Source organism: Muntiacus reevesi, chromosome 11 (assembly GCF_963930625.1).
Source record: "Muntiacus reevesi chromosome 11, mMunRee1.1, whole genome shotgun sequence".
NCBI lineage: Eukaryota > Metazoa > Chordata > Mammalia > Artiodactyla > Cervidae > Muntiacus > Muntiacus reevesi.
In genome coordinates, this window is record NC_089259.1 from 48892819 (window position 1) to 48917510 (window position 24692).

At 43.2% G+C, this 24692-nt stretch overlaps 1 protein-coding gene across 1 annotated transcript; it reads left to right on the top strand.

The window, feature by feature from the left end:
- The first annotated feature begins 12829 nt into the window (after window positions 1-12829).
- Window positions 12830-23461, top strand: CLN5 (CLN5 intracellular trafficking protein). The gene is made up of 4 exons (XM_065902246.1): window positions 12830-13043; window positions 16788-16953; window positions 17859-18084; window positions 20375-23461. The coding sequence occupies exons 1-4, from the start codon at window positions 12871-12873 to the stop codon at window positions 20887-20889; spliced, it is 1080 nt and encodes a 359-aa protein (XP_065758318.1). The 5' UTR covers window positions 12830-12870; the 3' UTR covers window positions 20890-23461.
- Window positions 23462-24692: the final 1231 nt, after the last annotated feature.

Sequence of the window (24692 nt, forward strand, 5' to 3'; positions counted from 1 at the left end):
TGGTCTAGTATTCCCATCTCTTTCAGAATTTTCCACAGTATCACTGTGGAAATCAGTATGGTAGTTACACAAAAAGCTAAACATGGGAGTACCCTATGATCCAACAATTCCACTTCTAGGTACGTACCCAAAATAATTAAAGGCAGGGATTCAGCAGATACTTGTACACCAGTGTTCATAGCAGCATTATTGTTATAAGTGAAAGTCGCTCAGTCATGTACAACTCTTTGGGGCCCCATGGACTATACAAGCCATGGAATTCTCCAGGCCAGAATACTGGAGTGGGTAGCCTTTCCCTTCCTCTAGGGGATCTTCCGAAGCCAGGGATCAAACCCAGGTCTCCTGCATTGCAAGCGGATTCTTTACCAGCTGAGCCACAAGGGAAGCCCAAGAAAACTGGAGTGGGTAGCCTATCCCTTCTCCAGCGGATCTTCCCGACCCAGGAATCGAACTGGGGTCTCCTGCATTGCAGCTGGATTCTTCACCAACTGAGTTATCAGGGAAGCCCATTATTCACTGTAGCAAGCGAAAAAAACAACCCAAATGCTTTAGACGGATGAACAGATCCACTAATGTGATATCTACACAAAATGGAACATTATTCAACATTAAAAAGGAATGAAATTCTGATACATAGTACAGCCTAGATGAACCCTGAAGACATTAGCATTAGCATTAGTCACTCAGACTCTTCATGAGTCTGACCCTTTGTGACCCCATGGACTGTAGCCCGCCAGGCTCCTCTGTCTATGGAATTCTATAGGCACACATGGGAGGATCCTGAACTGTACCATGTATGGACTCTGAACCAGGCAAATCTAAATGATTTGCCAAAGGAAACCTGGAAGAAATGTCCTATATAAATGATGTAAATTGCCACAAGGGTGCAGCTCTCTCTCTCAGCCCACTCGTGTATCTATCCACATGTATTCATTTTCCTTCTAATAAACACTTTACAAGTTTCAAAAAAATTGTGGTACAAAAAGAAAAAAAAAAAAGAATACTGGCGTGGGTTGCCACTTCCTTTTCTTTGAAGACATTATGCTAAGTTAAATAAGCCAGTAACAAAAGAATAAATATTATATGACTCCATATACATGAGGCACCTAGAATAGTCAAATTCATGGAGGCAGAAAGTAGAGGTTACCAGAGGCTGCGAGTTGGGAGGCGGGGGGAATGGAGAATTACTGTTCAATGGCAAGATTCTACACCCAATTCCAGCCTGTCCAGGCTTTCCCCACTGAACCAACAAGCAATTCTCATTTCTTAATTCTCAATTCTCACCTGCTGGGTACCCTACAATTCAACTCAGTTCTGATACCATCTATTAACACAGGGAGATGTCAGATCCCATTAGGTAAGGACTCATCCTTCAAGACTGGCCCTGCTTCAGACACCAGTCACAAGTCCAGGTTGTCACCTGTGTTTCTGACTGACCAGTTATAGAACAGAGATTCCAGTGACCCACCCCTTCCTTGGGTTCAATTAATTTTCTAGAGCAGCTCACAGAACTCAGAGAAACATTCTACTTATTAGATGGCCAGTTTATTAAAAAAAGGTATAACTGAGGAACTGCCAGATGGAAGAGATGCACAGGGCAAGACATGGGCAAGAGTGGAGAGCTTCCAAGGCCTCTCTAAACCATCTAGTCTTCCCGTAACACCATGTGATCACCAACCCAGAAGCTCTCCCAACCCTGTCCTTTCCAGTATTTAAAGAGGTGTCATTTATAGGCATGATGGATTAAATCATTGGCCATTGGTGACTGAGTCAACTTCCAGCCCTTTTTCCCGAAACTGAATATGGAGGGGGAGGGGAAGACTGAAAGTGTCAATCCTCTAATCAGCCTGTTCCCCAGGCAACCAGCTCCCCTTCAATTTAGGTGCAACCAAAAGCTATCTTATTAACACAAAGAACAGTTTCAAGGTTCGCTTAGGAAATTCCTTGGGTTTTAGGAGCTCTGAGCCAAAAACCGGAGGACATCCAAATATACACATTTATAATAAATCACAGTATCACAAATTAGTACAAAGTTTCAGTTTGGAGGGTGGTGAAAAGGTTCTGGAAATAATTGTGGTATGGTTGTACAGTATTGTGATTACTTACTGCCACTAAACTGCACACATAAAAATGCTCAAGATGATAAAATTTGTTATGTATATTTGGATCAGCAGTAAAGAACCCTCTTGCAATGCAGGAGATGCAGGAGCCTGGAGGGTTTGATCCCTGGGCCTGGAAGATTCCCTGGAGTAGGAAATGGCAACCCACTCCAGTATTCTTGCCTGGGAAACCCCATGGGCAGAAGAGCCTGGTGGGCTACAATCTGTGGAGTAGTAAAGTCAGATATGACTGAGTGACCAATCATGCGTATACATACACACACACACACACACACACACACACACACACACACACACAAACTACAAGAAAACCCAAACCAAACCAGAAACATGCAAGCTTCTCAACACACACACACACACACACACACACACACACACTACAAGAAAACCCAAACCAAACCAGAAACATGCAAGCTTCTCAACACACACACACACACACACACACACACACACACACACACTACAAGAAAACCCAAACCAAACCAGAAACATGCAAGCTTCTCAACACACACACACTACAAGAAAACCCAAACCAAACCAGAAACATGCAAGCTTCTCAACACACACACACACACACACACACACACACACTACAAGAAAACCCAAACCAAACCAGAAACTTGTAAGCTTCTCAACACACACACACACACACACACACACACACACACACACACACACACACACACACACTACAAGAAAACCCAAACCAAACCAGAAACATGCTTTTTGGCCACCGGGAGCCCTTTGCAAACTTCTCAGCACACACACACACATACTACAAGAAAACCCAAACCAAACCAGAAACTTGCAAGCTTCTCAGCACGCACACACACACACACACACACTACAAGAAAACCCAAGCCAAACCAGAAACATGCTTTTGGCCACAGGCAGCCCTTCGCGAGCCTCTCAGGCAGCTGCAGGGAAGCGTGGGCCTCTCAGGCCCAGCCCTGCTTTCTCACTAGCATGGTGAACATTGCCAGGGGCCCTGCTGTTTTTCTTCTGCTAAAGTGCAGTTCAGCAGCTGGTGACCTAATGGAGGGAGAAAAAAGAAGAGCGCGTGATACAGATAAAAATTAACAAAGTAAACCGCAGGAAAAGAAAAAGTTTTCGGAGGCGTCTGGCCCACAGCCCCACAGGCTACAAAGTGAAAATACGCACCCAGCCCCCACCGCACCTCCGCCCCGGCGCCCCGACCGCAGGTAGTCCTGACCTTGCCCTGGTGCCTCAGGTGCAGTGGCCGGCCAAAGTCTGATGCGCGTGGCTGCCATGGAAACGTCGCATCAGCCAGGAGGAGGGCGCGCAGCTGAGCCTTGCTGCCGGATCGCCGGAGCGGGCTGCACTAAAGCGCCCCCTGGCGGCGGGTCTGACTGAGCACAACCAGATGGAGGGAGTGTGGCCCGGAGACACTGTCGGGTAGGGGAGACGCGCGCCTGCTGAAACTGCGCATCCAGTTATTCTGTGCTTTGGGCTAGGAAAGATGAAAAGTGTGCGAGGGAGCTGTAACCCAGATTTTATTAACCAGAAGCTCATTTCAAAATTATCTTAAAGCTGAAAAAAAATGAAATTCTACCTTTAGCGGGACTAAATTAACTTCCATGCAACTTATTCCAAAAGAGAACATCAATATTTATATCCAATAATTTTTAATTTAAAAATTTCAATAATACAAGTGAACCTGTATTCAAAACAGAAACACACTCACAGACATGGAAAACAAGCTTATGGTTACCAAAGGTGGGAAGGGAGGAGAGGGATAAACTAGGAGTATGGGATTAATAAGACACAAACCACTATAATAATATAGACAAACAATGAGGATTTATTGCATAACACAGGGAACTATATTCAACATCTTGTACTAAATTATAATGGAAAATAATCTGAAAAATATTTTTATATATGTGTAACTGAATCACTTAGCTGTACACCAGAAACTAACACAATACTATAAATCAACTATACTCCAATTAAACATTTTTTTAATCATATACAATAGATTTTTTAAGCACTCGGCTCCAAGGCTGGAAGTCAAAATGGTATTTTTGACAGAAAAAAAACTGGATGAGACGTGCCACTGCACTCTTTCATCTGCATCAAAGCTGAAGGACAAATAATTTCTCAGGACACTTAAAATGGAAAGGTTGATGACCAGATACAGTGTGGACCGTAATCAAGAGCAGAGAAAGGAGGCAGTCTCGGCTAGGATTCATCTTTCCTACTGATATTTTGTGTTTCACAAATGTAGCAAGTTTTCAGAAAATCCAACATCCACATATGTAACCTAGTTTTCTTCTATGATCCTAGGAAAGAAATAGTGAAGAATGAGCTTGCCTTGTTTAGAAAGAATGCTCCCTGATTTTCTTTTGTATGACTTTATACACTGACCAGAAATTTGAAAGAAGATTAGTCCTTATTAAAGGACGAAATCATGCATGAGACAAGTGCTCGGGCCTGGTGCACTGGGAGGACCCAGAGGAGTCGGGTGGAGAGGGAGGTGGGAGGGGGGATCGGGATGGGGAATACGTGTAACTCTATGGTTGATTCATGTCAATGTATGACAAAACCCACTGAAATGTTGTGAAGTAATTAGCCTCCAACTAATAAAAAAAATTAAAAAAAAAAAAAGGACGAAATCTACAATCTCTAACAATTACACCTCCACTTCCCCATTAGATCTTTAAATTATTAACCCTGTCTTCCTCTAACAAAAACTTACTAAGCCCTCATTATGTGCCATGTGCTAAATAAAGCATTGCATCTAATTTTTAAAAAACCAACATTTCTTAGCCTAGAGGTAGCTGCTGGTCATAAGTCATGGATGGAAGACTACAAACCCTTGAGACTGATTCTAACTCTTGACCCAGAAGGACATTTTCATAGAATATCAGTGATGCCTAAATTCAGAAAAAGGAAGTCTACATGGTGCCAACATCAGGCAGGGGAAAAATCAGCTGCTTATGAAAACACCTATGTATCTGCCCACATCTCTGAGGTTAAGGGGAACAAGAGAAGGAGGAGGAGAGTTACAAGTCAACTTGAGAATCAAGATAACCTAGTGGTTGGATGCAGGTTTCAGGTCTGCCTGCTAGGGATCTACCTTGAGTGATATTTGGAAGGTTACTACAGTCTCTGCCTCTGCATTTCCTCAGTTTGAAAGATGAAAGAGGGAAGCAGCACCTTTTTCATAGAACTGTTGGGAGGATTAAATGTCAGCTGTGTCAAAACCTTAATAATCATGTATTTCAGCTCACTGAGTGGTAGGTGTTGCTTCCTTTTGCTTGATATGCATGAAAGAAAAGAGAAGCTTTCATTCTGAAGCTGGTTTTTGTCCACAACAGAAGTAAAAAAAAATTAAATGAACAACTACAAGATTATAAAGAATTGTTTAAAAGATTTAATGTAACAAGAGTGAAAATTCAAAATTATTAAATTTAGGGCTCAGACATTAAAAAAACCCTCCTGCAATGTAGGAGACCTGGGTTCAATCCCTGGGTTTGAAAGATTCCCTGGAGAAAGAAATGGCAAACCACTCCAGTATTCTCGTGTGGAGAATTCCATGGACAGAGGAAACTGGAGTCCATGGGGTTGCAAAGAGTTAGACATGCCTGAGCGATTAACACTTTCACTTTTTCACTTTCAGAATGTTAACTCTAGCTCCACAGGTATTTGTTTTAAAGTATTCCATATTAAGTATATAACACTACCTCCTTCAAGTGAATATAATTTGTAATGTTATTAAATTCACAGTATACTGTTAAATTATCTTTCACTGAAATAAATTATACTATAACTGAAACTGTTGATAAAATTCTGAAAACAGGACTTATCAATCTATATCTAGTTGATATCTATATTTTATATATATATATATAAAGTTGATTGTATTTGTTTGATCCAGTTAAGCACCTATAAGACATGTACCTATAAGCACCTATAAGACATGAAAAAGCAAAAGAGTTCCAGAAAAACATCTACTTCTGCTTTATTGACTATGCCAAAGCCTCTGACTGTGTGGATCACAGTAAACTCTGGAGAATCCTGAAAGAGTTGGGAATAACAGACCACCTGACCTGCCTCTTGAGAAACCTGTATGCAGGTCAGCAAGCAACAGTTGGAACTGAACATGGAACAACAGACTGGTTCCAAACAGAAAAAGGAGTCATCAAGGCTGCATATTGTCACCCTGCTTATTTAATTATATGCAGAGTACATCATGAGAAATTCTGGACTGGATGAAGCACAAGCTGGAATCAAGATTACCAGGAGAAATATCAACAGCCTCAGATATGCAGATAACACCACCCTTATGGCAGAAAGTTAAGAACTAAAGAGCCTCTTGATAAAAGTGAAAGAGGAGAGTGAAAAGTTGGCTTAAAGCTCAACATTCAGAAAACAAAGATGGGCATCCAGTCCCATCACTTCATGGCAAATAGATGGAGAAAGAGTGGAAACAGTGTCAGACTTTATTTTTTAGGCTCCAAATTCACTGCAGATGGTGACTACAGCCATGAAATTAAAAGATGTTTGCTCCTTGGAAGAAAAATTATGACCAACCTAGGTAGTATATTAAAAAGCAGGATATTGAGGTACCATTACACGCCAGTGAGAATGGCTGCTAGTCAAAAGTCTACAAGCAATAAATGCTGGAGAGGGTGTGGAGAAAAGGGAACCCTCTCACACTGTTGGTGGGAATGCAAACTAGTACAGCCACTATGGAGAACAGTGTGGAGATTCCTTTAAAAGCTGGAAATAGAACTGCCATATGACCCAGCAATCCCACTTCTGGGCATACACACCGAGGAAACCAGATCTGAAAGAGACACGTGCACCCCAATGTTCATCGCAGCACTGTTTATAATAGCCAGGACATGGAAGCAACCTGGATGCCCATCAGCAGACGAATGGATAAGGAAGCTGTGGTACATATACACCATGGAATATTACTCAGCCATTAAAAAGAACTCATATGAACCAGTTCTAATGAGATGGATGAAACTGAAGCCCATTATACAGAGTGAAGTAAGCCAGAAAGATAAAGACCAATACAGTATACTAACACATATATATGGAATTTTAAAAGACGGTAACGATAACCCTATATGCAAAACAGAAAAAGAGACACAGATGTATAGAACAGAATTTGGACTCTGTGGGAGAAGGTGAGGGTTGGATGTTCAGAGAGAACAGCATTGAAACAAGTATACTATCAAGGGTGAAACAGATCACCAGCCCAGTTTGGATGCATGAGACAAGTGCTCAGGGCTGGTGCACTGGGAAGACCCAGAGGGGTGGGATGGAGAGGGAGGCGGGAGTGGGGATCGGGATGGGTAACACATGTAGATCCATGGCTGATTCATGGCAATGTATGGCAAAAACCACTACCATAAAAAAAAATAAAAGTAGGTAAATAATAATAATTTTTAAAAAAGCAGAGACATTACTTTGCCAACAAAGGTCTGTCTAGTCAAGGCTATGGTTTTTCCAGTAACCACGTATAGATGTGTGAGTTGGACTGTAAAGAAAGCTGAGTGCCGAAGAATTGATGCTTTTGAACTGTGGTGTTGGAGAAGACTCTTGAGAGTCCCTTGGACTGCAAGGAGATCCAACCAGTCCATCCTAAAGATCAGTCCTGGGTGTTCATTGGAAGGACTGATGTTAAAGCTGAAACGCCAATACTTTGACCACCTGATGCAAAGAGCTGACTCATTTGAAAAGACCCTGATACCGGGAAAGATTGAAGGTAGGAGGAGAAGGGGACGACAGTGGATGAGATGGTTGGATGGCATCACCGACTCAATGGATAGAGTTTGAGTAAACTCATGTTGGGAGTTGGTGATGGACAGGGTAACCTGGTATGCTGCAGTCCATGGGGTTGCAAACAGTCGGACGTGACTGAGCGACTGAACGGAACTGAACTGGAGATATGTACCATATACCCCTTTCATAAGCTTTGAGGAGGGGCTGTACATGATTTGATTAGCATCAAGATATTATGAATCCCTTGCAATAAAATTGGTGCAGAAAATGAGTGTGTCCAGGGCAAAGGATCTTATCCTTTATGTTCCATGGACCTCTTTAGTAGCCTGGTTAAACCCCTTCTCAGATGAACGTGTTTTAGTATCTCAAATAACAGTAATACTGGATTTACAATATTCACACTGGATTATAAATGTCAATAAGAAAACTAATCAACAGTCTATCTAAGGAAGGAATGGAGAATCCTATTCAAGCCAAACTGAGGATTATCACCCAGGAGACAGTCTCTCAGAGAGCTCTAAGAACTGTTCCAAAGAATTAAGAAGGGGGGAGGTCAGTATCTATGTGGTTCTGACAAAGTGGGTGCATGCAGTCAACAACACAGCTTGGCAGAAGGTTGCTGCTAGTCACGAGGAACAGATACCTTAGTTAATGGTTTTATGCTTTTCTAAGTATGGGAAGAGGTAAGGATCCAGGTTCATAAAAGTCTTTCTCATGAAACTATCTAACTCTCTGAGGGCCAGTTCTATCAGTTTTCCCAGAGCACAGAGTGCCTTGTCCTGACCTTCACCCTGAATTCCTTTTAGGGTGAATCATAGGTCAGCAACTGCAGTGGCTAATAAAATGGTTCTTGTAGAACTGGATGGTGGGCAACATTATGTTCCAGTCCCTTCCCTTTCAGTCTTCATTTCAACCAAGGTTGAGAGGCATTTCAGGACCAGTTTGTCCCCAGGAGCTAGGAATGCTCCTCCCAGGTCAGGAGAGGCTTTCTCTAATAGCCCACTCAGTGTGCTATTGCTGAACAAGGCCCTTGGGGCTTCCCGGGTGGCTCAGCTGGTAGAGAATTCGCCTGCAAGCAGGTGTCCCCCATTCGATTCCTGGGTCAGGAAGCTCCCCTGGAGAAGGGCACGGCAACCCACTCCAGTATTCTTGCCTGGAGAATCCCCTTGTACAGAGGAGCCTGGCAGGCTACAGTCCGTGGGGTTGCAAAGAGTCAGACATGACTGAGCAACTAAACACAGCACAGCGCAACCTCAGCCAAAAGCTTCTGAACAGACTGTTCTATCAGAGTGTCCTGGTCGGGGACATGGTGCCCTCTTGGCTGCCTCTTCCCGTATCTTGAGTTACACTATTACCATCATTCATCTTATAGAACTGTATATTTGGTCAGTCATTTCAAGTCACATATGCATTCATTTCATCTGAGTCTCAGTCACACTCTGTTATGCCAGAAACAATAATCTTGTAAAAGCGGTAGAAGACTAACATAGCTAGTAACATCACGAAGTCTTACATAAGTATTTAAGCTAAGAACTTCCAGTGGGTGTGACTTAGACTCTCCCCTTGTCCTCTGAGCTGTCTGTTCTGCACTAATACCTATCTTTAAGACCAACAGTGGTCTTGTACATGAAATTCACTAAAGATACCTGCATGAACAAGGCCAGTGGTGGGTCTTGTGACCCCCTTACAGGACTGAGAAAGGAATGACACTCTCTAAGGAGTTACAACATGCCTGATGCCAGAAGAAAAATTGATCTTTGTGGTTAAGCTGGGATTTCTGCCACTGGGGAGGTCTCATTAACACATAATGCGGTTGTACAGTACACTGGTCGGGAAGGGAGGAGGCCTAAACGGGCAGAGAAAAAACTTATGTTCAAGTTATTCTTGTCTTGCCTTAAAACTATGAATTTTTATTTCATCATAAGTGAGAAAGGAAAATTACCTCGGACTGTAAAAATCTGCTCTGCCATTCAGTAGCCTGGAACAAAAGACTGGTAAAACCAGTTGCAAAATTAACATAAAACAATGTGTGTGCATACTCAGTGGTGTCCAAGTCTTTGTGACTCCATAGACTGTAGCCCACCAGGCTCCTCTGTCCATGGAATTTTCCAGGCAAGACTACTAGAGTGGGTTGCCATTTCCTCCTTCAGAGGATCTTCCCCACCCAGGAATCAAACTCTTGTGTATCTCACATTGGCAAGTGGATTCTCTACTACTGAGCCACCTGGGAAGCCCAGAACATAATAGAATATTTCTCCCCAGACATAGTAGAGCTGTGAAGTGTCGTCACCACCTCCTGCTTTCTGATTCACTGAGAAAATTTGTTCTCTAAAATTAAAAACTTAGAGAGTTTTGGCTGTTGAAATTATATCAGTAAGAATGAAACATCCCACCTTTGTCTGAAGTTTCTCAGTCCCTTGATACAGAGAAGCAGCTTCTATTTACAACCTTTATAACCCAGGTGTAGAACTCCCAATCAGGGGCTTCTAGACACAAAAATTCCATCCCTATTTTAACTTCACAGTTTCCAAGGAAATAGGACCTTGGGTCCACTTAGTTGTCTAGACTGCACATTGACTCTCTGTTGACACACAGCCTTGCTTTGAGCCTACCAAAATACTGCTCACTTAGAATTCACCTAAAGGCCACACTACCCCCAGAATCCTATAACTCTGTATTTCCTTTGTTTGGGGAGATGCCACGAAGTTCCTCTATGCACAATCTCCCACAACGCAAAGATTAATCAGTCTGATTTTATTAGACTACAGTACTGTTCCACTATTTTGGTCTTATGCTAACAGGAAACCCAAGGGAAAACCAGTTGAATTAAAATTCAGTCTATCTTTTAGATTCTCAAAGTTTAAAAACCTTGAACTAGAGAGAAGTAACCAGTATGATGCTGGATGAGGCTACAACAATCTGGAAGTATCCTGGAAGCATCCCAGGGTATTGGAGTCATAGCTAAAAAGAACAGAAGGTAGAACCAGAGCAGAGCAGATGGGAGCTACCAAGAGGCTCAGTTAAGGTTGATAGGAGGAAATGCTTTCTCATCACTAGAGCTCCCTGACCTTGGAATGAAGAGACTGCACCTCCAAGAAGGGAGATTCCCCACCACCTACCAAGGTCAACCTGAAGCTTGTTCATTGCAGCCCTGGGAAATCCTGAGCAGGATGGCAAGTTCCATGGTGGCCCTCTGGTGTCTGGGCTCTAACGCTATAATGTTACTTCCGAGAACTGCTTCTTTTAGCTTTAAGCTCAAGTGAAGGCCCACGCAGATTGCTATAAGTGCCCTTCAAATCCAGCAGTACACATCCACTTGCAGGGCTTGGATGAATTTCTTCTTATCTTGGCCAGGACTTTGGAGTACCCAGTTTAGCCTTGATGATTTTGAACTAGGCGGTGGTAATTGGAGGAAGGTTAGCTTTGGCTACCTAAATGCTTGTGAAAGTGCTAGCCACTCAGTTGTGTTCCACTCTTTGGAACCCCATAGACTGTTAGCCAGCCAGGATTCTTTGTTCCTGGAATTCTCCAGGCAAGAATACAGGAGTGGGAAGCCATTCCCTTCTCCAGGGGATCCTCCTGACCCAGGGATCCAACCAGGGACTCCCGCCTTGCAGGCAGATTCTTTACTGTCTGAGCCACCAGGGGAGCTTAGATGAGTGTGTGCGTGTGTGTGTGTGTGTGAGAGAGAGAGGGGGGGGGGGTCAACAATTCTAATCACCCCCCACGAGTACTGGGAGGCGTGGGGAAACCAGTGACCCCACTCCGCACCCCATGAGTCACGGTGGCCACTCAGACCATTCCAGTTCCCACATAACTTACAAACACTATGATGGATCACTCCTGTTGTAGGGGAAGGGAAGGCGCTGGAAAGCCCGGTCTCAGTTCCGCAGGCCACCCTCTTGTAAAATGAGACTCTAAGTGCCATGTCTTTAATGTCCTATTAATAGACATAAGCCAACCTCTGTGTATGAGAATAGGGCCCGCCATGTATGAGGGCAGAGGAAGGGCAGTTGATCTCCAGAAGAAGGGGAGATGATCCCACTGCTTTCCTGAGGTGGCTGAAGGGTCAAGGAAGACACAGTAATGTGGACTCTTCTCTCCAACCGAAGTGGTAGAGCTACCCAGGAGGAACCCGCCTGGGAGCTGTGTGGGGCTGGGCTGTGTCACAGCGCTTAGCGGCGGCGATAGCCCGGCTATCAGGGCGGCCGCTCGCATCACCGGTTCGGCCTGGTGAGGACCAGTCACCGCGCCATCGCCGGCTTCCTCACTGCACTCACCTCCCCCACATACTCTCCTTCACTCAGACGTCTGTTGTCACCGAGTCTGGTCCCTGAGGGATGAGGCAAAAGTGCGGCGCTCCCGGGGGGCAGTGGTAAAGAACCCACCGGCCAAGGCAGGAGACGCAAGAGTTCGATGCCTGGGTTGGGAAGATCCCCTGGTGAACGGAATGGCAACCCACTCCAGTATTCTTGCCTGGAGAATCCCATGGACAGAGGAGCCAGGCGGACTACGGTCCATGAGGTCAAAAAGAGTCAGTCACACACACACAAAACCCAAAGGAGCCCAAAGCTGGCTTTTCTGTGCTTTTGTTTTTCGTGGTGGTTGCTGGGAGCAGACACTCCCAAGGAGCGGAGCCGTGAGGCCAGCAGAACTCGGCATTACGAGTCAGTCAGAGAAAAAGGGCTCCTGTTTGGGCTGCTGGGGGAGCTGGACCGGAGTGCCTTCCGGGTCGGCCAAGTCCGGAAGCCGCCCCCGCGCAGGGCGCCAGGCAGGAGCTGAGCCTCTGCGGCTCCGACACCCTGCGCTTCGTTCCCAGGCGCTGGAGGAGGCGGCGGGAGCCGAGCTAGCCTTCAGCCCCGGCGCGCCGGGCAGGGGGCGGGGCCGCGGGTGGACCGCCGCCCGGGTCCCGGGTTCTGCGCATGCTCCGCTCGCCGGCTCTCCTAGGTTTCGGGGCTGGGGAGGCGCCGCCCGCAGCGGCAGCCGTCACATGGCGCAGGCGGGGAGCGCCGGTCCGGGGGCCTGGGGACGGCGGGGCGCGGGCGCAGGTGCGGGCCCGGAGCGCGCGCCTTGGCGCTGGGCCCCCGCGCTGCTCTGGCTGGCGGCGGCGACGGCGGCGGTGGCGGGCGACCCCTCCCGGCGCCAGTGGCCGGTGCCCTACAAGTGAGTGCGCCGGCGCAGCGGGGCTGGGCGGGCGCGCGCGCGGCCGAGGTTCTCCGTCCAAAGTGCGTGTGCGGCGGGGCTGGGAAGTTGTGCCGTGGTCGCGTGATCGTGCGGGGGAGGCTCCCGGAGACCCTGAAGGCGCAGCGAGGAGCGTAGAGGAGAGCTCCGGGGGCGCGGCTGTTTGTTGCACGATGCCCTGGGGTCTTTCTTCCTCCCGGGACCCTTGAGCCAGTTCCAAAGTGACTGTCCCGAATCGTGGGGAGGTGGAAAGGGACTAATGTTATTTCGTCGCGTCATTTTCGGATACAAATCGCTGACAATTTGAATAGTTTGAGACTTAATAATGTGTTTTCTACCGTATCAGGTCCAGTCATTAGTTATCTTGAGTGCGTAACATTTGCACGCCCGGTTATCGGTTAACCTAGCTCTCTTGGGACTTCCCGTTTTTAGCACTCAAAGTTGGGTGTCTAGGGAATCCCCTCGCCACGTCCCGTCCCCCCGCCTCCTGGGTGAGTGGCCTCATCTGTCCACAGTCTTCAGCCAAAAGGTAGAATGCTGGTCTTATGTGGATGCGGAGATGAAGAAAGCGTGTTTGAGCCTTTGAACTAGAACAATATTTACGTAGCCTAATTATCAGAGGTGGCTAAGCAGAGAAAAGGAAGATAAAGTGTCAACATCAGGCAGGGGAAAAACCAGCAGCTTTCGAAAATGCACACCTCTTTCGGATGACAAAAAAGCGAGTTGGCAGGCAGGATAACCTCCTGGTCGCGAGCGAGTTCTAGGCTCTGACCGCAGCAGATCGAGTCAGACCCCATCATCACTAGCTGTGTGATCTTGGGAAAATCGCTCAGTAGCTCCGTGCCCACATATCCTGAGTCAGAAAGTGGGAATAGTAGTTACTTCAGGTTTTACTGTGGTGGTTACATCTAGTAAAGGCTAACCAGCATTTCAGACTGGATACAATATTAGTGTATTCTGCTCGCTGAATGGCTTCCTGGGCCTTCTTGTTTTTCTTGATATACATGAAGTTTGAAGCTGGTTTTCTTGAAAATATTATTAACAACAAAATGTTTCCAAAAAAGTAAAAATTTAATATGCCGTAAAACAAAGAAGAGATTGAAATCCAAAACTACTTGATTTACATTGCTTTAAGAGTTTGAAATGTTAAGCACATGCCTTCATCTAACCCCCTTAATAAAATTTTAACTTTATTATGTTCACACTTAAATTATACTTTTGAAATTACCATTGACCTAAATTTGATTTTGCTGTAGGCAGGTTTTGAAACCTATGTATGGTTAACTATTCATTTTTAAATCAGGTAAGCACATATAAAACAGATAAAATTTTAGGTGAGTTAATATTTTTGTCTAAATCAAGATTTAAGCTTTTTAAATTAGACATTTTTGTCGATGTGTTAGGATTGTGAAGTAATAGATCTGGGGACTTCCCTGACAGTCCAGTGGCTAAGACTTCACCTTCCGAGGCAGGGGTGCAGGTTCGATCCCTGGTCAGGGAGCTAAGATCCCGCATGCCTCACAGCCAGCAAACAAAACATAAAACTGAAGCAATATTGTAACAAATTCAATGCACTTAAAAAAATAAATGATCCACATTAAAAAAAAAATCTTAAAAAACAAAACACAGTAGGTCTGGCTAGGGCCTCAGAGATCTAGGATTCTTAAAGGACAGATGAAGTGACGTGAAAGTAACTGACAAAGTCACAAAGTAACTGACTCTTTGTGACCCCATGGACTATACAGTCCATGGAATTCTCAAGCAAGAATACTGGAGTGGGTAGCTGTTCCTTCTCCAGGGGATCTTCCCAACCCAAGGATTGAACCTAGGTCTCCCGCATTGCAGGTGGATTCTTTACCAGCTGAGCCACAACGGAAGCCCAAGAATACTGGAGTGGGTAGCCTATCCCTTCTCTAGTGGATCATCCTGACACAGGATTCAAACCAGGGTCTCCTGCACTGCAGGTGGATTCTTTACCAACTGGGCTATCGGGGAAGCCCATAAAGGGCAGATATCAGCTTGTTTCTCCCTTTCCTCTCTCTCTCTCCGGTGCTAGATACGAAAGGTGTGTAAGTGAGCACCTGCTGATCTCAATTCGCTGATCTCACTCCCGCTGCTACTGCCATGGCCTTCTCGGGCCCTTCTTGATGCATCACTGCCCTGACTTCCTCACTGACCTCAGCCTTAATTTGTCTTCCCTCCCCACCCTCTTCTAATTCATAAAATGAGGTTTATTTTGGAGCAAATTCAGTTTTATCTCACCTGCTACTTCAGATCCTTTAAGCCCCTACCTGGGCTCTCCAGTTGTGTGACTCTGCAGGGGGGGTCTTCAGTGTCCGGGCATACCTAGTTGAATTACACTTCTCAGATACTGTGTTTTCTACAAACTGAAGATTTGTGACAACATTGTGTTGTCAGATTTCTTTTTTTTAGCAATAATGTATTTTTTAATTAAGGTATGTATGTTGTTTTTTGTAGACATAAAACTGTTACATGCTTAATAGACCACAGTATAATGTAAACATGATTTTTATATGCACTGGGCTGGGAAACTAAAAAATTCCAGTGACATAGCGTTATTTAATGTACTATGGTGGTCTAGAAGCGAACCCACACCATCTCCGAGGTGCACCTGCATTAGCTGAGAAGGACAGTCCCTGCCTCCTCAAGCACTCACTTCTCCCGCCTCGAATCTTGAATTCCAGTCATAACTACTCAGTGGCTCAGCCGTAAAGAATCCGCCTGCCGCTCAGGAGCCACAGGAGACTTGGGTTTGATCCCTGGGTCAGGAAGATTCCCCTGGAGGAGGGCATGGCAGCCCACTCCAGTATTCTTGCTTGGAGAATCCCATGGACAGAGGAGCCTGGCAGGCTACAGTCCATGGGGTCACAGGGTCGGATGCAACTGATCACACACACAGTAGCACATACCCTGCTGCCCTTCATCACTTGTTTAATGTCTTGCCAGCTGCTACCTCTCCTCGAGTAGAGGAATAGCATTTTATGTTTTGTTTCCCTCCTTCCTAGTGTAACAGTAGATCCGCAATAAATATTGAAGGAACTCCCCCCTGCTGACTGTGCGTTCAGTTGTGTCCAACTCTTTGCAACCCCATTGACTGTAGCCCACCAGGCTCCTCTGTACATGAGATTTCCCAGGCAAGAATATCAGAGCAGGTTGCCATTTCCTCCTCCAGAGGGTCTTCCTGACCCAAGGATCGAACCTGCATTTCTTGCATTTGTTTCCCTCCTTCCTACCGTAATATATTCCTAGTATAATACTCAATAAATATTGAAGGAAATGTTGGCAGATTCTTAATAGAAAATATGTTCTATTTAATAATGATAATCTTTGAATAATGTTAACATATGGAATGCTTGGGAAGTTAAATATCATTGAAAACTACTCTTTTATTCAAGAAATGTCTGTCTACTAAATAAGATGTAGAACTATAAACATTTCAGATATGGTCCCTGTCTTCAGAATTCTCACAATGGCAGCAGGGAACTGGGAAGCAGGCAATTATCAGTGATTTAATGTATCATTCGCTATTAAAGACTCATTGGAGTTTGTTCATAGGATAACAAAAGTATATTTATACACTATGGGCAGAATTTTGGATATTTTTTCTAAAAATGTTACAGTGAAATTAAGATCTAGATTCTAAGATGTGTGAGAACCAAATTCCTCTTGGAATTTAAGTTGATGATTTTTTTTTTTCTTCATTAGACGCTTCTCCTTCCGTCCGGAACCAGATCCTTATTGTCAAGCTAAATATACTTTCTGTCCCACTGGTTCCCCCATCCCCATGATGAAAGATGACGATGTCATTGAAGTCTTTCGATTACAAGCCCCAGTGTGGGAATTTAAGTACGGAGACCTTCTGGGACACTTGGTAAGGCTGCATCTTGACCTTGTAACTAGTTAATTAAGTGATTTGATTAAGTGGATTTGAGGGAATAATCACTATTCAAAGGACTGGTTTTAGATTATGTTCCTTGGTATTCCTCTTCATTTCAGTTCAGTCACTCAGTCGTGTCCGACTTTTTGACCCTGTGGGCTGCAGCACGCTAGGCTTCCCTGTTCATCAGCAACTCCAGGAGCTTGCTCAAATTCATGTCCATCCATTCGGTGATGATGCCATCCAACCATCTCATTCTCTGTTGTCCCCTTCTCCTCCTGCCTTCAGTCTTTCCCAGCATCAGGGTCTTTTCCAGTGAGTCAGTTCTTCGAATCTGTGGCCTAAGTTCCTCTTTGCAAATGTAAAATGAGCAATCCAGAAAACACCAGGTTTTATGATGCTGACAGTAATCAGTGCAGTTACTTTAATCCCTTTTGGTATTCTGAACCCAAATCCAATTCCTGTACCCAGATCCTAGAAAGAAGGAAAGGAGGAGGCCCAGAGCAGGGGACAGGGCAGGTGGGAACCACTTCCTGTTCAGTCCCTGTTGTGCACACTTTTCCTGGGTTAGCTCACCATCTGAGCTTCTCGTCACCTGAGAGGTGCACAGTCTTCCTGAGTCTGTGGCACGGAGACTTCTCTTACTCATTCTAAGCTGTAAGGAGATTCTGAACACGGCCACATAGCATGCAGCCTTCCTGAGATGAGCCACAGTGGCCAAAACCAGAGTGGATGAGGGCTGGGAGTTTAGGAGCCATGAAGTGGATGTGAGAATAGCAATAGGGAAGGGAAACAGTTGTTCTACTCTGTATGCACTTCTGGTATTGAATTTTCTCCTCTCTGGCTCCTGAACCAGTGGTTACTTCCCAAATGCTTTATACATATATGCCTTTACACAGAAAATTATGCACGATGCCATTGGATTCAGGAGTACTTTAACGGAGAAGAACTACACAATGGAATGGTATGAACTCTTCCAACTTGGAAACTGCACGTTTCCCCATCTCCGACCTGAAATGAACGCCCCTTTCTGGTGTAATCAAGGAGCTGCCTGCTTTTTTGAAGGGATTGATGATAGTCACTGGAAGGAAAATGGGACTTTAGTTCTAGTAGCAACCATATCAGGTAAGTTTCCAAAATATGGCAGGATTAGATGATTGAATTAGTGTCCCAGTGACAGAAATGACTTTCATTGAGGCCTCTTGGTAATGTTCTGCTCTTTAGAGGTCAATTTATAAAATACAGTTCCTGAACTGCTAACCTTTGACCCAAACTATTATTCATGCAGATCTTCACCTTATTATATCTATAGATTGTCTTCTCTATTTTCATCATAAAAATAAATAAGAAACTTTGTACAGTTAAATTGGACTTTCTAAAAAAAAAATAATAGACTTAAATCTCTGTTTCAGAGGTGACCACTAGTTTGTTCTCTGAATCTATGGGTCTGTTTCTGTTTTGTTTTGTTTATTGTTTGGATTCCACATACCATATGAAGTCATATGGTAATTTGCCTTTCGCTGTCTGACATACTCAATAAACGTAGTATCCTCTTGGTCCATCCATGTTGTCACAAATGGCAAGATTTCAATTTTTTTTTATGGCTGAATCATATTCCATTGTATGTGTATGCCACATTTTCCTTAATCATTCATCCCTTGATGGAAACTTGTGTTATTTCCTTATGTTGACTATTGTAAATAATGCTGCAGTAAATTTAGGGGTGCTTATATCTTTTCAAGTTAGTGTCTTCTCTTCATTTGGGTAAATACCCAGGAGTGGAATTGCTGGGTCATATGGTGGTGGTTTCTAATTTTTTGAGGAACCTCTATACTGTTTTCCATAGAGGCTGCACCAATTTAGATTCCCATCTACAGTGCATGAGGCTTTCCTTTTCTCCACATCCTCACCAACACTTGTTGTTTGATGTCTTTTTTAATGATTCTGACAGGCGAGAGGTAACATCTCATTGTGGTTCTGGTTTGCAGAATTGGTGTCTTTTAAATGTAATCTAGGACTCTAATTATGTATGATGTGCCCCAAACCACCCCAATCATATATAAAAGTCCATATATAAAAGTCACATATTAAAAAGTCACATATATAAAAGTCACATATAAAAAAGTCCATCTCTCTTTTAACAGTGCTCAGTATGATAAATGACTCCCCTCCTTTCATTCCAGGCCAGCTCACATCTCTCCTTTCTCCGTATCCACCTACCTCATTATCTGCAAAATCTTCCTTCTGACATCACAGTATGACCATATGGACAAGTGATCATTGTTTATTCTGTAGAAGAGTCTTTAGTATGCTAGCACTTAAATCTTTTGTTATCCATCTGCCTTGTGATTAATCCTGTTCTTGACCTGTTTTCATGTTACCAAAGAGTGTTTTGAAGCATTCATATCTCTTCATCACAAGCAGTGGCTTTTCAGAGTTGGATAACATTAAGAACGGTATCCTCAGTTCTAAGAAAAGAGGATTTATATTATTCTACAAGTTTAATTCCATTAAGTTGATAAAAGCAGCCACTCTATTTATCCTATAGGAGTTGAATAGTATTGATTTTATGAACTCAAGCTGGAGTAATCTAAGAAAGAGTCATAAACAGTGACAAAGTGAAATGTTGGGGTCATGGTGTTTTAGTCTCAGATGAGGTTGTAACCATGCAGAGTATAGTATTTTGATAACATTTGGAGAGATCCTTCTGGTTTGGTACAAGGTGGTAGGAGAGAGTGTTAGCCATCCTGGAGTCTATCCATGAATTTGGTCAAAACTATTTCCAGTTTAGTTGATTCACTGGAAGAATCTGTGTGGTGGGTAGAAAGATTGTAAGCAGACTCCCAGTAGTTGCATGTACAGGCAGAAAGGGGAGATACTAGATATTCAAGGTGGTAGGGGTATGGGCTTCCTTCTCAAGGAGCAGTTCCTTGGACAGCAAATTCATATCCTATGCATACTTTGTTTTGCATACAAAAGCTTCATGTTTCACCCTCCTAAGTTCTTTGTACACTGTCTTGGCCCCATTCACTCATTCCTTTTCCACAATTTTTCCCTTGCTTCCTTTTATTCTTTTGCTTCTGAATCCAAGATTTGTTGAGCCGAGCAGAAAACGAGGGCTTTAGCATGTATGTAATTGAGCTTTTGACTGTAGCTTAAATGGTTATAGAATTTGTATTTTTTATACACCTGTTATGTCTAATGTTTATAGTTCAGAAGTATCTTGTGCCTTGAAAAATGAAACAAAAAAATTGGGTGAGCATGGATTTCTGTTGTAAGATGCAGGTTTGGAAATTCAGAAACTGTTGTTTATTCAAGTACTTATGGCCTGTCTGGTTAGAACATTTTACTTAAAACTGACATCATCAGCTTTAATTATGTTCACATAATTTTTGTTTTGTTTGTTTTTAACTAGGAGACATGTTTAACAAAATGGCAAAGTGGGTGAAACAGGACAATGAAACAGGGATTTATTATGAGACATGGACTGTCCAAGCCAGCCCAGAAAAGGGGGCGGAGAAATGGTTCGAATCCTACGATTGTTCCAAATTTGTGTTAAGGACCTATGAGAAATTGGCTGAACTTGGAGCAGACTTCAAGAAGATAGAAACCAACTATACAAGGATATTTCTTTACAGTGGAGAACCTACTTATCTGGGAAATGAAACATCTGTTTTTGGGCCAACAGGAAACAAGACTCTTGCTTTAGCCATAAAAAGATTTTATTACCCTTTCAAACCACATTTGTCAACTAAAGAATTTCTCTTGAGTCTCTTGCAAATTTTTGATGCAGTGGTTATACACAGAGAGTTCTATTTGTTTTATAATTTTGAATATTGGTTTTTACCTATGAAATCCCCTTTTATTAAAATAACATATGAAGAAATCCCTTTACCTAACAGAAAAAACAGAACACTCTCTGGTTTATAAAACCTTAAATCTACTGCTATTCTTTCTACCAGCACATCAGTTTTTCAGGGAGTGGTTTTACAAATGTGGGATTTCTTAGGCCTTTCTTACTTGGGGCAGAAAGCTAACATACTCATGGGCAGCATTGCGTGCATAATGGTACCTCAGGAAATTTTTTGGAAAGCTGTAAACTCTTACCGTGTTGGCCAAAGTGAACTCGTAAGGTGATCTGGATTTCAATCTCCAAGCCTTCATTCATATGGAGAATTATATCATGTCAGATATATAGGATCTTTGGACTCAATGCTACATTGTGGATATGGTGTGCCAAGGCTTAAATTAAAATACCCTTGGGGACATTCTCATGGTGGGAGCTACTTTTTCAAGGTATGATGGTTATGCACTTTGTCATTTAATGGACTTTATATAGCCTTTTTACCTTCAGGAACCAGGTCTTGCAGTTTGATTTTGTTGTATTCACTTAATCTTAAAGCGTAATTTGGACACCATAGCTGGAGTGGTTGTGTGTCCAGATGCAGTAAAATCAGTGGTAAAGAGCACAGGTCTCCAGCTAACATTTCAGAACTAGCCAGTAACCAGCAATTTGTGATTTAAGCAACTTAACATTTCCTAACGTCAGTTTCCTCGTCACTGAAGCAATTCATGTCAGGACTATTGTAAAGACTGAAGCCATGTGTAGTTTGGCCTAGTGAGGTCACAATAAGTGGTTAACTGTAATGACTAATCAAAGAAGAAACTGCCATCCTTGATCGTGTCTCATGTGGTTTACATGCCAGTCTCTCCTGATTTTGTAATAACCACTTAGACTTTGAACTGGCAGCTTAGCACTTCTGCACTTCAGACATACAGGTCGTGGGAGCACCTGACTGCACGTTATGTCTGGGTGAACAGGCACCCTCTTAACTCCTTCACTGCCTTACAGCCCTTCCGCCACACACGAAAGCTGCAGCAATAGGAGGTGGTACACTTCCCAGAGAGAGGACAGCTTTTTGTCAGGGCTCATCAAGTAGTGTGCTTCTCTTAGGGCCATCAAACAAGGTGTCAAGGTCCTCAAAGTGTTTGATGACCAACTGACCACCTTATTTCTATTCATGGGAAAAAATACTAGTCAGTAAAATGATACAGAGATCAGAGGAAACAGTCTGGATTTAATATTTAAATATACCAATCCTATTCTGTTTCTGCCCACATTTGAGTACTCCCCAAGAGGTTAGCACATTGAGTTTTTATAAAAAGCCTAAGCATAGGTACTGTTTACATGATTCAAATGAGGAAACGGACCTTTCCACAGCTACCCAGCTGGTGGTAACGGAGCCTCATTTTGAATCAGGTTCTGCTGACCGAACGGGATGCACTGTCAAGCAAGGTTTTTCAGCGCTACTCAAAGTGTGGTCCTCAGACCAATGCCTGGACCAAATGTGCCTAGCCCCGTATATTACTGGTCTGCAAGGAGGTACTCTGAAAGCAACTTGTTGGACTAATTTTGTTTCTGTTGAATCTTAATAAAAAAAAAAAAATGGGGCTTCTACTTCGCTTTTCTTTCACGCCTAGAAATTCATAAGTCGACTTCAAAACTAGCTCTGAAACACAGTCTGAAAACAAAAACCCAGGCCTTTAGCACAAGTAGCACCATCATGCTGATGCCTGCTGCAGAGAGGGCGTCTTACCCACGTGCACACAGAGACCTGCTCTCACTGCCTCCCTTCAGCCAACTCATGCTAATAGCGTAAAACGTTCCTCAGTACTTTTGCTTCTAACCTGCTTGATGTCTTCACAGTATAAGAAAACTTGGATTCTGCACTATCACCATCTAGTGGCTAAAAGCAGGCAGTGTCAGCTCCTACAGACATCTCAGGACAGCTGTTCTGGGAAACTGTTTTGGACTCCAGAACTGCACTGGGGTAACAAGCAGAACAGCTGTGCCAGGTTGCGGTAACTGTAAGTCACAGGACTTTGCTGCAAAGACAAATGAGCACATCTGTACCTGGGACCTGAATGCAAGATTCTAACAGTTACATCGCTTCCTTGGTGGCTCAGATGGTAAAGGATCTGCCAGCAATGCAGGAGGCCCAGGTTAAGCCCCTGGGTTGGGGAAGATGCCCTGGAGAAGGAAATAGCAACCCATTCCAGTATTCTTGCCTGGAGAATTCCATGGACAGGGAAGCCTAGCAAGCTGCATTACAGTCCATGGGGTCTCAAAGAGTCAGACACGACTGAGCAACTAACACCAAAAAAGCATTCACAGTTTTCTCTGTTCCTAAGAATACCAAGTGAAGAAATGCTATGAAAGTGACATAGACTCAGATGACTCTTAACAGTGTACAGCATTCATGTGAGTACTGCTGAAGAACTTATCAAACCTGCCAACCATACTTAGAAGATGAAGGCTTTGAAGTAGAGATGATTCATGAACAAGCTTTTAAAATAAATGATCATTGGGAAACCAAAACACAAGCCAGGCAGGAATTTCCCAATTAAATTTTGCTGTCATTTGAGCTACTATGTAACTTACATGTGATTTCTGTTTTTCTGTCAAGTTGTAAATGTATAAAATTTTGTCTATGAAAAACCATTTAGTTGCAGTTTGAGTTATGTTACAGCTTTAGAATAAGTATATCCTCACTCATTAATTCTGGCTCCATATTAGGTCAGTATACCCACAAAGTGTCATCATTTATAGCTAAAGGAGAATAGTCAAAAGGTGAAAATAACTCTTAACACTTTAAATATTTGGGACTTACAGAAAGAGCAGCATTCTCAAACCTCACACAAACTTTCCCCTATTCACAGCAAATGAGTTGGCCAAAGTTTGTTTCCAGCATCTTCCTCACATTTACCCTTTTATTGTCCAAGTAGCATCCTGGTCCTCGATCCTTCTGTGTTTTCTATTTAAAACAAGACATTGTTAATCATATATTCTTTTACTGGACTAATTATTCTAGGGATAAGCTCTTAATTCACTTTGGAGTAAAAGGTTTTGTGTTCTTTTTCATGTATTATATGTCCTTTTTTTTTTTTTTTAAAGGAAAGTTGGGTATCAGCAAGTGGGTAAAATTTTTCTGGCTGCTTGGTAACATTTAACTGGCTTTACAGATAAACTGGGCTGGACTCTATGGAAAGACAGAGTGGAGCTTGTGAAAAAAGTGTCAGTCACACTGATTCTTTCCGACCCCATGGACTGGGGCCCATCAGGCTCCTCTGTCCATGGAATTCTCCAAGCAAGAATACTGCAACAGGTAGCCATTACCTTCTGCAGGGGATCTTCCTGACCCACAGATCAAACCAGGGTCTCCTGCATTACAGACAGATTCTTTACTTTCTAAGCCACCTGGGAAGCCCAGAGCTTATTTATAGCTTATTAAAGGACCTAGGTCCAGGCCTGAGCCTTCTTCATACCAACCCTTCCCTTCTATCCTAAGCTTTTCCATAAATATAAAAAATTCTTTGAATGCAGTAAATTGATTTAGCTTCAGTCATGCCTATTTTTTCCTGATAATATTGTTAGTAGCCCAGATTTAAGATTACCAAGGTAAACTGAAGTTATTTTATGAAAGTCATTAGGACATGAAAATAACATTGTTTAGAAAATATTCTGATTGTACACATTTATGTAAAAGACATTTCTGAAAATGCTAGCTGGTTTCAAGGATCCTAAGAATTCTATTTCTTAACAGTCTGTTTTATAAATGCTTATTCTAAATATCTAATCCTGTTATCTTCAATTAAAAAAAACCATCCTATCATATACCTTATTTAATATTTAACATTATATCCATCAAATATGGATTTGAAACTAAAACCAT

Bases quoted from the DNA above. Each gene is read 5' to 3' on its own strand.
- CLN5 (XM_065902246.1), top strand. From the start codon at position 12,871: ATGGCGCAGGCGGGGAGCGCCGGTCCGGGGGCCTGGGGACGGCGGGGC. The intron at 13,044-16,787 runs GTGAGTGCGCCG...TTTCTTCATTAG, and splicing joins CAGTGGCCGGTGCCCTACAA to ACGCTTCTCCTTCCGTCCGG. The intron at 18,085-20,374 runs GTAAGTTTCCAA...GTTTTTAACTAG, and splicing joins TCTAGTAGCAACCATATCAG to GAGACATGTTTAACAAAATG.